This window comes from Stenella coeruleoalba, assembly GCF_951394435.1.
Source record: "Stenella coeruleoalba genome assembly, chromosome: 11".
Classification (NCBI taxonomy): Eukaryota; Metazoa; Chordata; class Mammalia; order Artiodactyla; family Delphinidae; genus Stenella; species Stenella coeruleoalba.
In genome coordinates this window covers 71,585,483-71,599,727 of record NC_137157.1, presented here as the reverse complement: position 1 = coordinate 71,599,727, position 14,245 = coordinate 71,585,483, and the positions used below count along the sequence as shown (strand labels likewise).

General features: G+C 33.8%; 1 protein-coding gene across 1 annotated transcript in view; it reads left to right on the top strand.

Annotated features, from left to right (window-relative positions):
- LRRK2 (leucine rich repeat kinase 2) overlaps positions 1–14,245 on the top strand; it is a 152,970-nt gene that overhangs the window by 17,086 nt on the left and 121,639 nt on the right. Inside the window, exons 8-11 of the mRNA XM_079938391.1 lie at positions 4,929–5,048; positions 5,520–5,656; positions 5,750–5,829; positions 7,172–7,278. Coding sequence (XP_079794517.1) covers positions 4,929–5,048; positions 5,520–5,656; positions 5,750–5,829; positions 7,172–7,278 — 444 coding nt within the window. The remainder of the gene's footprint in view (positions 1–4,928; positions 5,049–5,519; positions 5,657–5,749; positions 5,830–7,171; positions 7,279–14,245) is intronic.

Sequence of the window (14,245 nt, the reverse complement as noted above, 5' to 3'; positions counted from 1 at the left end):
GAAAGTGTAAAGGAAGGTGAATATCTTTTCAAATATTTCTTTGCTATTGGTGCTTCCTCTTTTTGTGGAGTACCTGGTTTGCCTTTTTCTTTTTTTTCATGGTATAGTCTATCTTCTTAAAAATTGATTCTTAGTTCTGGCTAATAATGTTTTGGTGGTCAGTTATATGTATCGAAAATATTTTGTCTTGATTGGTGAGCTGTCTTTTTATCTTCTTTATGTGGTTTTTGTGGTATAGTTTAATTTCATGATTAGTTGCTTTGTGATTTAACCTTTTTAATGTATTTTAAGAAATCCTTCCTTTGCCTAACATAATAAATGTATTCCACATTTTATCCAAAATTTTTCTAATTTAAGCATTAAAGTGTTAAAATCTGTTTGGAATTATTTTATACAGTAGGAATTCAATTAACCCCCCCATTTATAATATGGAGAGCACAATTTATTATATGGTTCAGCCATTTCCCAGTAGTATCATATATTGAATATATGTATATAATATGTATGTATTATTTATAGGTTTATAACATGTAATATATGTATTTCTGTTTTTGCTGTTCTGTTGTGTTTGTTGATTTGATTTGCCTGCCTCCATATCAAACTGTTTAAATTATTATAGCTCTGTAAGTCCTGATATCTCAAAAGCTAATAGGTAAAGTCATTATATATTCTTCTTCTTTGGTTACAGCTTGGCTTTTTTCATGGGCCTTTACAATGCCATATACATTTTAGAATTAACTTGTCCAGTTCCTTGGAAAACTCTATTTGGATTTTGATTAAAATTATACAGAATATATGGATCAATTTAAGAATGGACAACTTTACATTATAATTTTTTCCATACAAGTCTTGCACATCTTATTAGTTATTTCTAGGTACCCTATTTTTGTTATTATAAATGGTATCTTTTTTAAAATTGTATTTTTGAACTGTGTATGTGTAAAGAAATGCAAATGATTTTTTGCATATTAATCTTACCTAAACTCTTATTAATTCTAAAAAGTTATTTATAAATGCTCTTAAGTTTTCTGTGTAGCAGTTATTTAATTTGATTTCCTTGTCTTCTTGCATGGCCCACAATTACTAGTACAGTGTTGACTAGAAGCCGTGATAGTAGGCATCCTTGTCGTTTTCTTGATTTTAAAGGGAATGCTTTATATTCTTCTATCCAGAATAATGCTTATTTTATGGGGTTTTGTTGTTGTTATTGTTGTTGTTAATCTTGGTTTTTTTTTATTATTATTATTTTTTTGCGGTACATGGGCCTCTCACTGTTGTGGCCTCTTCTGTTGCGGAGCACAGGCTCCGGACGTGCAGGCTCAGCGGCCATGGCTCACGGGCCCAGCCGCTCTGCAGCACATGAGATCTTCCCGGACCGGGGCACAAACCCATGTCCCCTGCATCGGCAGGCGGACTCTCAACCACTGCGCCACCAGGGAAGCCCCAATCTTGTTTGTTTTGTGACAAGTAGCTTTTATCAAGTTAAGAAGTTTCCTTCTGTTTCTTGTTTGCTTTTATTTTAATATGTGGGCTTTTAAAAAAGAATTATGAATATTGAATTTTATCAAATATTTAAAAAAAATTTAAGATCATTTGTTTTCCTCTTATCTTGATAATATGGAGAATTAGAATTGCCTGTACAGGTTTTCTAACAGTAAGCCACTTTGTACTCCTATGATAAATTCAACTTGGTCATTTTATTAGATTTTTTATATATTTATAAAAAAATCTAAAATATAAAAAATTTATATATTTATTTTCAGATCTGCCAGGTAACTTTTGACTGACTCTTATTCACTCTTCTCTTCCCCTTTCTCTTTTCTTTTATTCTAATTTTATTTATTTAATCATTAATACATAGCTATCTTGTGTTCTGTATCTGATAATTCCAATATATGAAGTTCTTGAGAGTTTAAACCTACTGCTCCTGTGCTGACTGCCTGTCTGTCATGGAGTCTTGTTTTCCTGTATGTTTGTGAGTTTTTCTTTGATTGAGTTTAATCTCTGAGAATCCTGAGGACCTAAACATCTCATCCAGAGATGTTTGCCAGAAGCTAGGGCACAGGACTGACCTGGGACCACTTTAGAATCTTTTTAAGATTCAAACTTGAAGTGGGAGACTCTGATTGAGCTACCCTCCTTTGGAGAGAGTACAAGGCTAGTCTGATCAAGGCTAGTTGATCACAGTGACTCATACTTTCCCACATGGCTACTCTGGCTTGACCATTTGCTTTCAGCTCACAGTTCTTGTTTCAGCTCCTTGTTGAGCCTTCCCCAACTCCCTCAATACACACCTTGGAGATTTCCTTGATGTTTTTGTGAGGAGAACAACGCATTAAAAAGTAAATGGTTGGTGAATAGTAAGGCAGGATCCCTAACTGTTGGAAATTGGTTCCGACAACCTTTTCTAAAAAGGATCACCAGAAATGTTTTGTGCAAAATCAGGATTATTATAATAGACATTTGACTTTTCATCACTATAACTCTGGGAAAAAACATCATTCATTTGAAAAAACTCATTTTTATGTTTTTATTGTAGCAACTTATATTTTTACTTACATAAATATGGCTATATCCCCTGTATTCAGAATTTGTATAATTCTGCAATTGATTTTAGCCTTAGGAATATTCCTAGGTAGTTTCAGTTAAAATGGAATTTTTATAAATTGAATTCTAATTTGCATGCACAACTTCGGTTTGTTTCTTTCCTTGATAAGCATTTATTGAATGCTTATCATTTGACCAAAACTGTGGAGATATGAAAATAATGTCTTATTTGCACATTTCTTTCATATTTTCTAAAGTAGTTTCATATACAATATATAATTTTTTGATCCTTGAAACAATCCTGGGAGATGTGATATTTTTATTATCTCCATATTTACAGATGAGGACCTATTTTAGCAAGTCTGTGTGTTTTATTCAAGATCATGTAGTCAGTAAGTGGTAAAATACAGAATTTCTGCATTCATAAGCAAAACAAAGCATTTCTTCTAAAATGTTGTAGCCATTTACTAGTTTATTTCTTTTATCAGGTGAGAATTTTACTCATATTTTCATGAAGAAGCACACAGTTGTACAAGCTAGCTGATATCTGGTAAAGTTGTAAAGTAATTCAAAAGTTGATTTCTTAAATCTAGGTAATATAGTAGCACACTAATATAGAATTCTCTATTTCATGTTCTACGATTTACCACTCAAGTTAAAACTTGCATGACATACTAAGAATGTGAGTTTACCGTAATCCTTTAAATGAGCCAGACGAGGAAGTGGTTTTATTGTCATGTTGAGGAAATGGTACTTGAATTTCAAATAGGTCTACAATAGCACATTAAGGGTGGTTGACATTATACTGTTGAAATTAAATAAACCATATAAACTATTATAAGTTTCATATTGTTCTGTGACATTTTTTGAAAGTAAAAAGTCATCAAATTGATCTTTTTTTGGCCGCACCTCAAGGCTTGTGGGATCTTAGTTCCTTGACCAGGGATTAAACCCAGGCCCTTGGCAGTGACAGTGCAGAGTCTTAACCACTGGACCACCAGCGAATTTCCTCAAATTGATCTTTAGTTAAAGGTACTTTCTTAGTGACTAGAGAATTTATTGTCCCTGTTACTGTTTCAAAGAAGCTGAATAAAACTTACTTCTTCCTCATAATTAAAATAAAAACCCAAAGTCAGTAAATAAATACTAAGCATTTTGTCAAATTATGAAATTCAGTTATGGGGTTAATGCATTTAAAGGCCTTATATAATTTACTATATATTTTCACATAAATTAAATATAAATGAAAATAGGGTAAGGCCAGTCTCACTGATGTTTGCTCAGAGTCACACAGTTTTCAGTGGTAGAGCAGCTGTTGGCAGTGGCATGGGAATAATACTAGGGAAAAGGAGGTGAGACAGCCCAAGTTTAGATAAGCTGGTAAAAGTGGAAAAGAACACTTTTTGAAATGACCCTCCAAGACGAGAGACCACTAAGGGCTGGGGAGTATGTCAGCTTAATGGGTGAATACGGAAGAGGCATGAACATAAAAAGATGTTGATAAAGAAGAGCTACCCCTAGTTAATCTGCCTTTTGATTTTGAAGCCTTGATTGATATTTAGTGTGGGCTTTAGGCTTTTCATGGTATAGAATCTTTTCCAATTCTGGCTGTGTGTCTCAGGGATCATCTAATTACACATATAGCTAACTAGGAGTTTCATTCTTACTCCTAGAAGGAAACTTGGTGACTGTTAATGAGTTACAGATAAGCTAAGTGGAAGGAGGCACATATTTTTGGACTGTCATTTACAAGTGTTTTCCTTATAAGGATTTAGATTTCTATATGACTATGAGAAGAATGAGTATAAAAACGTAAGGGATGTCTTCCTGGGTTGAGTTAGAGGTAGTAAAATATTCTCATATTTTTCTTCTAAGATTATCATAGACAAGATCAGGTAATGATAAGTGTGCCAATGGGTTTTCTGAGCACTATTCTTTAAGTGAAAGAAGGCTGTTTCAGCAAAAGCATTTAATGACAAGGAAGGTTTTTTTCCCCCCGTCTTTTAGAAGGCAGGAAAATTAAGCTGTTTTGTACACTCAATATTGTAGTGTCATGAATAACAGATACCTCATTGTTTTAATATGATGATGACATGAGAGGGAGTCAATGAACACAAGTTAATATAACTCAAACATTTAATTTTTTTTTTGCCCAGTCAGTTCCGTTGTCTAAGCAAGATAATTGAATGAGTGCGTAAAATAAATTTTCAATACTTTATGCAATCCTCTTAAGCTATTTTAATTAAAGTAAATATATGTTTTAATGTCATTAAGAATAGTCATCACTACTCAAATTTGTTGATTTAAATACTGTTATGTGATTAAAGGTAATTTAAGTTCCATGGATGAGAATTTCCACTAATATCTCACTTAAATTTCAGGTAATTTTTTTAATATTCTGGTATTAAACGAGGTGCATGTGTTTGTGGTGAAAGCTGTGCAGCAGTATTCAGAGAATGCAGCATTACAGATTGCAGCACTCAGCTGTTTAGCTCTCCTCAGTAAGTAACTTAACTAACAAGGAAATTCTTACAGGTGCATTTTATCTTGAATATTAACATTATAACAAGAAAGTCATATGTGGAGAAGGAGCCCTTAAATGCCTTTTCTGTCTTAATGTAACTCATTGTCCAATAGATGATACTTTCAAGGGAACTAACAGTTGTGGTAAGTACATCCTTCCCAGTTCAGATATCAGTAAATACATCCTTGATTTAGCTTTATTATTAGCAGTTAACTGCCTTAATTAATCTTCCTCTAGCCTATTAGTTTTGTTTGGTACCCTCTTGCTCATTTGGTAATTTATCTAGATGGGATAGCAGTATGATGAAGTGTGTAATATATTAAAAAGGTCTTTTAAATAACCAGGGCCACTACTAAAGAATACCTCACTCTGTTGATAATGTTTCAATATACGGACTTAGTTGGTCATTCAAACTGTAAGTAAGTTACATGTTTACATTTTTTCCAAGCTGAGACCATTTTCTTAAATCAAGACTTAGAGGAAAAGAATGAGAATCAGGAGAATGATGATGAAGAAGATAAATTGTTTTGGCTGGAAGCCTGCTACAAAGCATTAACGTGGCATAGAAAGAACAAGCATGTGCAGGTTAGACTCTTTCATAAATTTGATAGTCTTTCAAAATTGTTTGTTCAATAATTTATTTTTTGACAGTTTTCTTTTTTTCCTTCCCTAATCCAGGAGGCTGCATGTTGGGCCCTGAATAATCTCCTTATGTACCAAAACAGTTTACATGAGAAGATTGGAGATGAAGATGGCCAGTCAGTAGTTTTGATTCTATATGATAGAAAATTTCAGTCATATTTTTAATCAATCCACATGAAATACCATAACTGAAATTTTTATTGTTTGAAATATTTTTGATGTAGGCATTTATGTTTTAAGTGTTGCCACAAAATACTTGTGGGTGTATATTTTGATCCCATTGCCTTGGATAGTTAGTAAAAGGTGATTTGTTTGAGAGTTATTACTGAGAGATTTAGAATCAAGAGTCATTCAGTAAATTATGAATCATCAAGAAAGAAACTTTCAATTTTCTGGCTAATCATTTAAAATGCCATATTAATTAATCTCAAGTGATAGGAATCAGAGAGCAATCTGTGACCTTTTCTGTTGTGGTTACTAGCCAGCAGGTTGTCAATATCAGGAATTAGATGTGCTTAGAAGCCTCCTATAGTGATTCCCCACTTGGTGTAGCAGTGTTGAACTCTCTAATCTTGAGAGGGTTATTTGTAGCTGTCAGCTCTTGAGGATGCTTTCTGTGGGAGCACCATTTAAACCTTGTAAGACCAGTCATCTCTCCCACAGATACACGAGTTCTGAGTACATCAGATTTGTTTCATGTCCATGAGCAACTGCTTAGATTTTTACTGTTGGCTCTGCATATCCTCTGGATTTTAAATTTTGAATGACTTACTTACCTTGGAAATTTAAATAGTAATATTCTGCATCTCAAATCCTGACAGCCTGTCAGCAGAGTGATCTACTGCCAATCAGAAGGGAATTAATGACACAGATGCTATTTATTTAAACATCTATTTTGAATGGAAACAGTAAATTTTGAAAAATATATGTTAAACCAGCCTTCTAATCTGCTTTGAGCAATCTTTTAAAGAAATTAGGATAAGGTTGGTTCATGTTGCAGTTTATAAATTTCAGTTCATAGACACTAATTCCTCAAAATCCATAGGAGATCATTAAAATAAATACATCATTAAAACATATTTATGCTCTACATTAAAAATTTCACTTTGCTTCATTATGACTTTTAATTTTTCATTTCTTGCTTACATCATCTTTTTCTCACTTAATCTTTTTACCCTTAGCACCTCTTTATATATCTGCTGAGTCTTTTATTTTCTCCGTCTACTGCTTATCTACTTTGAAGAAACAGAAATACTACTTTATTACTAGTTCATGGATTTGAATATAACTTTTAAATACAAAACTGTTTAACTGTAATTCACTCCTGTGAGTAGAGGTGGCATAAAATATTGTTTATCTGCCCTTATTTGTTGTTAGAGAGATTAGATAACAGTAAGTGAATGTTTGAGCTAATTATTAAAGAGATTACTATTCATATTGTGGTTGAATTTGTGAAAGGTTCCCAGCTCACAGGGAAGTGATGCTCTCGATGCTGATGCATTCTTCATCAAAAGAAGTCTTCCAGGCATCTGCAAATGCATTGTCGACTCTGTTAGAACAAAATGGTAAGAGATACACCATATTTTTTAATAAAAAGAAACACGTTTTGTGGTATTTTTTAAATTATAAAAGCAATATATTGTAAAAACTTCAAATATGTAAATTATACATCTAATATATAGATATATTGATATATAGGTAAAAGGATAAAGAAGAAAATAACATTTTGATGTTCTTCTGGACTTCTATGTATGTACTTACACATGGCATATACAATATGCTTTATATTTTTTGGAGAAATGGGATCATATAATTTTTTATAAACAAATTTTACATTTCTTTTTTTGTGTTGATAAATGTAAATTCTCACATTATTGTTTTTAATGGTTGTGTAGTTTCCCAATGTATGCCTATTTCCTACTTTATAGTCCAGTTTCTTGTTGATGGACTTTTAACTTGTGTCCAGTGGTATTTTTTTTGGATACCTATAATAATCGCCAAATGGTCACTTTTTTCCCCCAGTTTCCTTTATACACTCTTCTTGTTATTTTATTAGGAATGCAATGGGTGGAGAGATATTCACCATTATAAAATCTGCTAAAATTGTCCATTATAAAAATTAAAAAAAATAGTCCTTTACATGTAAATCTTATAGCTTTGCATTATTAAGGAGAGAAAAATGGCTGTTATACCTTTGGAAGAACACTTGAGGTTTAAAACTGAGTCTCAGGCTGCTCTGATTCCTGCCCTTATAAACAGGAAATACTGCCAGAAAATCTTGGGAGAAAATTCATCATAAAGGCATTGGGACTTGGCAGCTCTTGAAGGATATTTTTGGAGGGAGAAAAATAGAGAAAAACACTGAAAGCTTGAAAATAAGACCAGTGTTAGCATCAGCTTTTAGTAGAGAACCTGGTTAGAGTGAAAAGAATAAAGAAACCTCCTCATGCATGTTTCCTTACACTATTATTTAAGTCAAATCAAGAGAAAAATCACTTCTTTGTTGTCCTCCTTTCTCGCTCTACCTCTCTGACGGCACTGAAAAGGCCATCATAAGAGGCTTGGGCTGGCAAGAGCCCTGAGGGATAGCCAGGGGTTGCCTTCAAGGGATAATGAGTCAGAGCAGGAGTGGCAGAAAAGGAAACTGCTCTTCTTGAGTCACCCATCCTCTACTGTGCAGAGATCTGGATGGGGACCTCACTCTTGAAAATGAGCACTGGCCTTGGCTGTTTTTTGTGTGAGGCCCCTTAGAGAGGAGACAAACCCTTACCATGTACAAACCACATTGTGTTGGTGTTGTAGTTCTTAACTCCCTGGATATCTTTGATATGTCAACAAAACAACCATGATTTTGTGAGATTTAAACTGATTCTTTTTTTTTGTTGTTGTTTTTTTAAGAAAAGGATTACTTTATACATATTGACACATACATGTAAGAATCCTGGAGACATTAGCTAAAGCTACTATAGTAGTACTCATTTCTGTAATTGGTCACTAGGTCGTAGTTGGTGTGTGTGTATGTGTATATGTATATATATTTAGTTAGTATCTATAGTTTCTGTTTTCATCTCCTCATTCCATATTTCCCATGTCCTCCGCCAGAACTTCAGTTGCTCCTGGTTCTGGAGTGACCCAAACCTTCATCCATGAAAGGTCAAAGTCCTCAGTCATACTGCTTTTTTTGGTTGCTGTAGTTTTCTTTCTTTCTTTTTTTTTAATTTTTTAAAAATTTTTTTATTTTTATTAAAGTATAGTTGATTTACAATGTTGTGTTAGTTTCAGGTGTACAGCACAGTGATTGTTATACATACATATATTCTTTTTCAGATTATTTTCCCTTATAGGTGATTACAAAATATTGAGTATAGTTCCCTGTGCTATACAGTAGGTACTTGTTGGTTACTTATTTTATATATTATAGTAGTGTGTTGGTTGCTGTAGTTTTCAATTCACTTTTACTGTTGGGGATGCAGGTATCAAGAGGCTGCTAGAGATTACCTTGGATCTCAGATAGTCTTCCTCACCACCATTGTGTAGCAGTAACCTGTCTCCCCTTGGTAATTGGATCAGTAACATCAGCCAGGAGAGTAGCTCCTTTTTTAAACTGGTGGTTCAGTTCATAAGTAGTTTAAAGTGGCCAGGTAGATGTCACATGCTCTGATTAGGTGGAACCATTGTTGTTTCCCCTGATGAAAGCTTACCCTGCTCCATGCAAGACAGTAGTATTTAGGTTGGAAGATGTATCATTTTTACTTTTTAAAATACTTTTTCTTGTGCTTTTTTCTTCATTTTTATTGAGATATAATTGACATAAAGCATTGTATAAGTTTAAGGTGTACAGCATTATGAAATTATTAGTACAATAAGTTCAGTGAACATCCATCATCTCATATGGATACAAAATAAAAGAAGAAAGAAATGTTTTCCTTGGGATGAGAACTCTTAGGATTAACTCTCTTAACAACTTTCATATATAACACACAGCAGTGTTACTTATATTAATCATGTTGTACATTATAGCCCTAGTATTTATTTATCTTATAAATGGGAGTTTGTACCTTTTCACCACTTTCATCCAATCCCCCCTTCCACCCCTCCTCCAGCTTTTGGTAACCACAAATTCCTCTTTTTCTATGATTCTGTTTTTGAAATATAATTGACCTGCAACACTCTGTTAGTTCCAGGTGCACAACATAGTGATTTTATATTTCTATACACTACAAAATGAGCAGCATGGTAAGCCTAGTTATCATCTGTCATTATACAAAGATATTACGTTATTATAGACTATATTTCCCATGCTATACATTCCATCCCTATGACTCCTTTATTGTGTAACAGGAAGTTTGTACCGCTTAAGTTCCCTCCCCCTCTTTCACTTATCCCCCACTGTTCTCTGCTCTGGCAGCCACCATTTTGTTTGCTGTATCTATGAGTCTGTTTGTTTCATTGTTCGTTCACTTCTTTTCCTTTTTACATTCCACATATAAGTGAAATCATAGGATATTTGTCTTTCTCCTACTTATTTCACTTAGTCTAACCCCCTAGGTCCATCATGTTGCTGCAAGTGGCAAGATTTTACTTTTTTTCATGGCTCAGTAATATTCACATCTTCCATTAATGTATCTATGGGCACTTAGGTTGCTTCCATATTTTGGCTATTGTGAATAATGCTACAATGAACATAGGGGTGCATATATATATTTTCTTTTTAAAAAAATTTATTGGAATATAGTTGATTTACAATGTTGTGTTAGCTTCAGGTGTACAGCAAAGTGATTCACTTTGTAATATGTAAATATTTGTATTCTTTTTTTACATTCTCTTCTGTTATAGGTTATTACAAGATACTGAGTATAGTTCCCTGTGCTATATAGTAGGTCCTTGTTGGTTATCTATTCTATATATAGTAGTGTGTATATTTTAATCTCAAACTCCCAATTTATCCCTTCCCCCCATTTGGTAACTATAAGTTTGTTTTCTGTGTCTGTGAATCTATTTCTTTTTTGTAAATAAGTTCATTTGTATAATTTTTTTAGATTCCTCATATATAAGTGATATCATATGATATTTGTCTTTCTTCATCTGGATCATTTTTTTAGATTCCTCATAGAAGTGATATCATATGATATTTATCTTTCTCTGTCTGGCTTACTTCACTTAGTATGAGCATATATCTTTTCGAATTAGCGTTTTTGTTTTCTTTGGATAAATAGCCAGGAGTGGAATTGCTGGATCATATGGTAGTTCTACTTTTAATTTTTTGAGGTATCTCCATACTGTTTTCCATAGTGCCTGCACCAGTTTGCATTCTACCAACAGTTCATGAGGGTTCGCTTCTCTGCACATCCTCGCCAACATTTGTTATTTGTGGTCTTTTTGATGATAGCCATTCTGATAGTTGTGAGGTGATAAATCATTATGGTTTTGATTTGCATTTCCCTGATGATTAGTAATGTTGAGCATCTTTTCATGTGTGTGTTGGCCATCCCTAAGTCTTCTTTGAAAAATGTTTATTAGGGTCATCTGCCCATATTTTAGTCTTGTTATTTGTTTTTCTGATGTTGGCTTGTATAAGTTCTTTGTATATTTTGAATATGAACCCCTTATTAGATATATCATTTGCAAATATCTTCTCCCATTCAGTAGGTGGCCATTTCATTTTGTTGATAGTTTCCTTTACTGGGCAAAAGCTTTTTAGTTCGATGCAGTCCCATTTGTTCATTTTTACTTTTGATTCCCTTGCCTGAGGAGAGAGATCGAAAAACATATTGCTAAGATCATTGTCAAAGAGCATACTGCTTATGTTTTCTTTTAGGAGTTTTATGGTTTCAGGTCTTCCATTTAATTCTTTAATCTATTTTGAGTTTATTTTTGTATATCCTGTGAAAAGGAAGTCCAGCTTGATTCTTTTGTATGTAGCTGTCCAGTTTTCCTAACACCATTTATGGAAGAGGCTGTGTTTACCCCATTGTATATTCCTGCATCCTTTGTTGGAGAGTAAATGAACATATAAGTGTGGGTACATTTCTGGACTCTCTAGTCTGTTCCATTGAGCTATGTGTTTGTTTGTTTGTTTTGCCAGTATCATACTGTTTTGTTTACTATTAGTTTGAAATCAGGGAGCGTGATGCCTCCAGTTTTGTTCTTCTTTTTAAGATTGTTTTGGATATTTGGTGTATTTTGTGTTTCCATAAAAATCTTAGAATGGTTTGTTCTAGTTCTGTGAAAAATGCCATTGGTATTTTGATAGGGATTGCTTTGAACCTGTAGATTGCCTGGGGTAGTTTGGTCATTTTAACAGTATTAATTCTTAATTAACAGTAATTAATTCTATGAGCACAGAATAGCTTTTCATTTGTTTGTGTCATCTTCATTTTCTTTCATTAGTGTCTATAGTTTTCTGAGTATAGGTCTTTTACATCTGTAGTTAGATTTTCTGATGCAATTGTATATGGGATTGTTTGCTTAATTTCCCTTTCTGATAGTTTGTTCTCATTGTGTGTATAGGAACACAATGTATTTCTGTATTTTAATTTTGTACCTGCAACTTTACTAGGTTCATTTATTAGTTCTAATACTTTTTTGGTGGCATCTTTAGGATTTTCTTTACATATATCATGTCATCTGCAAACAGTGACGGTTTTACGTCTTCCTCTCCAGTTTGTATTCCCTATATTTCTTTGTGTTGTGTGGCTAGGACTTCAAATACTATATTGAATAAAATGACAAAAGTGGGCATCCTTGTCTTGTTCCTGATCTTAGAGGAAATGCTTCAGCTTTTCCCCATTGAGTATGATATTGGCTGTAGGTTTTTCATATAAGGCCATTATTATGTTGAGATATGTTCCCTCTAAACTCACTTTGTTCAGAGTTTTTATCATAAATTGATACTAAATTTTGTCAAAAGCTTTTTCTGCATCTGTTGAGGTCATCATATGCTGTTTTTTTTCTTCAGTTTGTTAATGTCTTATATCACATTGACTGATTGGTGAATACTGAGCCATCTTTGCATCCCTGGGATAAACCGTGGTGTATGATTCCTTAAATGTACTGTTGAATTCAGTTTGCTAATATTTTGTTGAGGATTTCTGCATTTATGTTCATCAGTTATATTGGCCTGTAATTTTCTTTTGTGGTATCTTTGGTTTTTGTATCAGGGTGGTGCTGGCCTTGTAGAACAGGTTCAGAAGCATTCTTTTCCCTTCAGTTTTTTAGAATAGTTTGAGAAGTAGGGGCGTTTACTCTTCTGTAAGTGTTTGGTAGAATTCATCTCTGAAGCTGTCTGGTCCTGGACTTTTGTTTGTTGGGAGTTTTTTTTTGTTTGTTTATTTGTTTTTTTTACTGATTCAATTTCATTACTGGTAATCAGTCTGTTTGTATTTTCTATTTCTTCCTGATTCAGTCTTGGGAGATTGTACATTTCTAGGAATTTGTCCTTTTCTTCTAGGTTGTCCTTTTTATAGCCATATAATTGCAGTAATCTCTTATGATTTTTTATATTTCTTTGGTTTCTATTGTAACTTCTTTTTTATTTATGATTTTATTGATTTGGGCCAGGTCCTCTCTCTCTGTCTCTTTTTTTATTCTTGATGAGTCTGGCTAACGGTTTATCAATTATGTTTATCTTTTCAGAGTACCAGCTCTAAGTTTTATTGATCTTCTCTATTGATTTTTTAGTCTCTGTTTCATTTATTTCTTTTCTGATCTTTATGATTTCTTTCCTTCTACTAATTTTGGGTTTTGTTTGTTCTTCTTTTTGTGGTCCTTTAGATATAAGGTTAAGTTGTTTATTTGAGATTTTTCTTGTTTTGTGAGGTATGCTTGTATTGCTATATAATTCCCTTTTAGAACTACTTCTGCTTGCATCCCATAGAATTTGGGTTCTTTTCTTTGTGTTTTCATTTATTTCCAGGTATCTTTAAAATTTCTGCTTTGATTTCTTCAGTGACCCATTGGTTGTTTAGTACATATTGTTTAGCCTGCACATATTTGTGTTTTTTTGCAGTTTTTTTCTTCAAGTTTATTTCTAGTCCCATAGCATTACGGTAGGAAAAGATGCTTGATATGATTTCAGTCTTTTTAAATTTATTGAGACTTGTTTTGTGGCCTAGCCTGTGATCTGTCCTGGAAAATGTTCCATGTGCACTTGAAAGAAATATGTATTTTGCTGCATTTGGATAGAGAGTGATATATATTCACACACACACACACACACATATCTATTAAGTCCATCAGATTCATTGTGTCTTTTTTTTGTTTTGTTTTGTTTTTTTGTGTTTTTTTTGCGGTACGTGGGCCTCTCACTGTTATGGCCTCTCCCGTTGCGGAGCACAGGCTCCAGACGCGCAGGCTCAGCGGCCATGGCTCGCGGGCCCAGCCGCTCCGCGGCATGTGGGATCTTCCCGGACCGGGGCACGAACCCGTGTCCCCTGCATCGGCAGGCCGACTCTCAACCACTGCGCCACCAGGGAAGCCCCATTGTGTCTTTTAAGGCCAGTGTTTTCATATTGATTTTCTGTCTGAATGAAC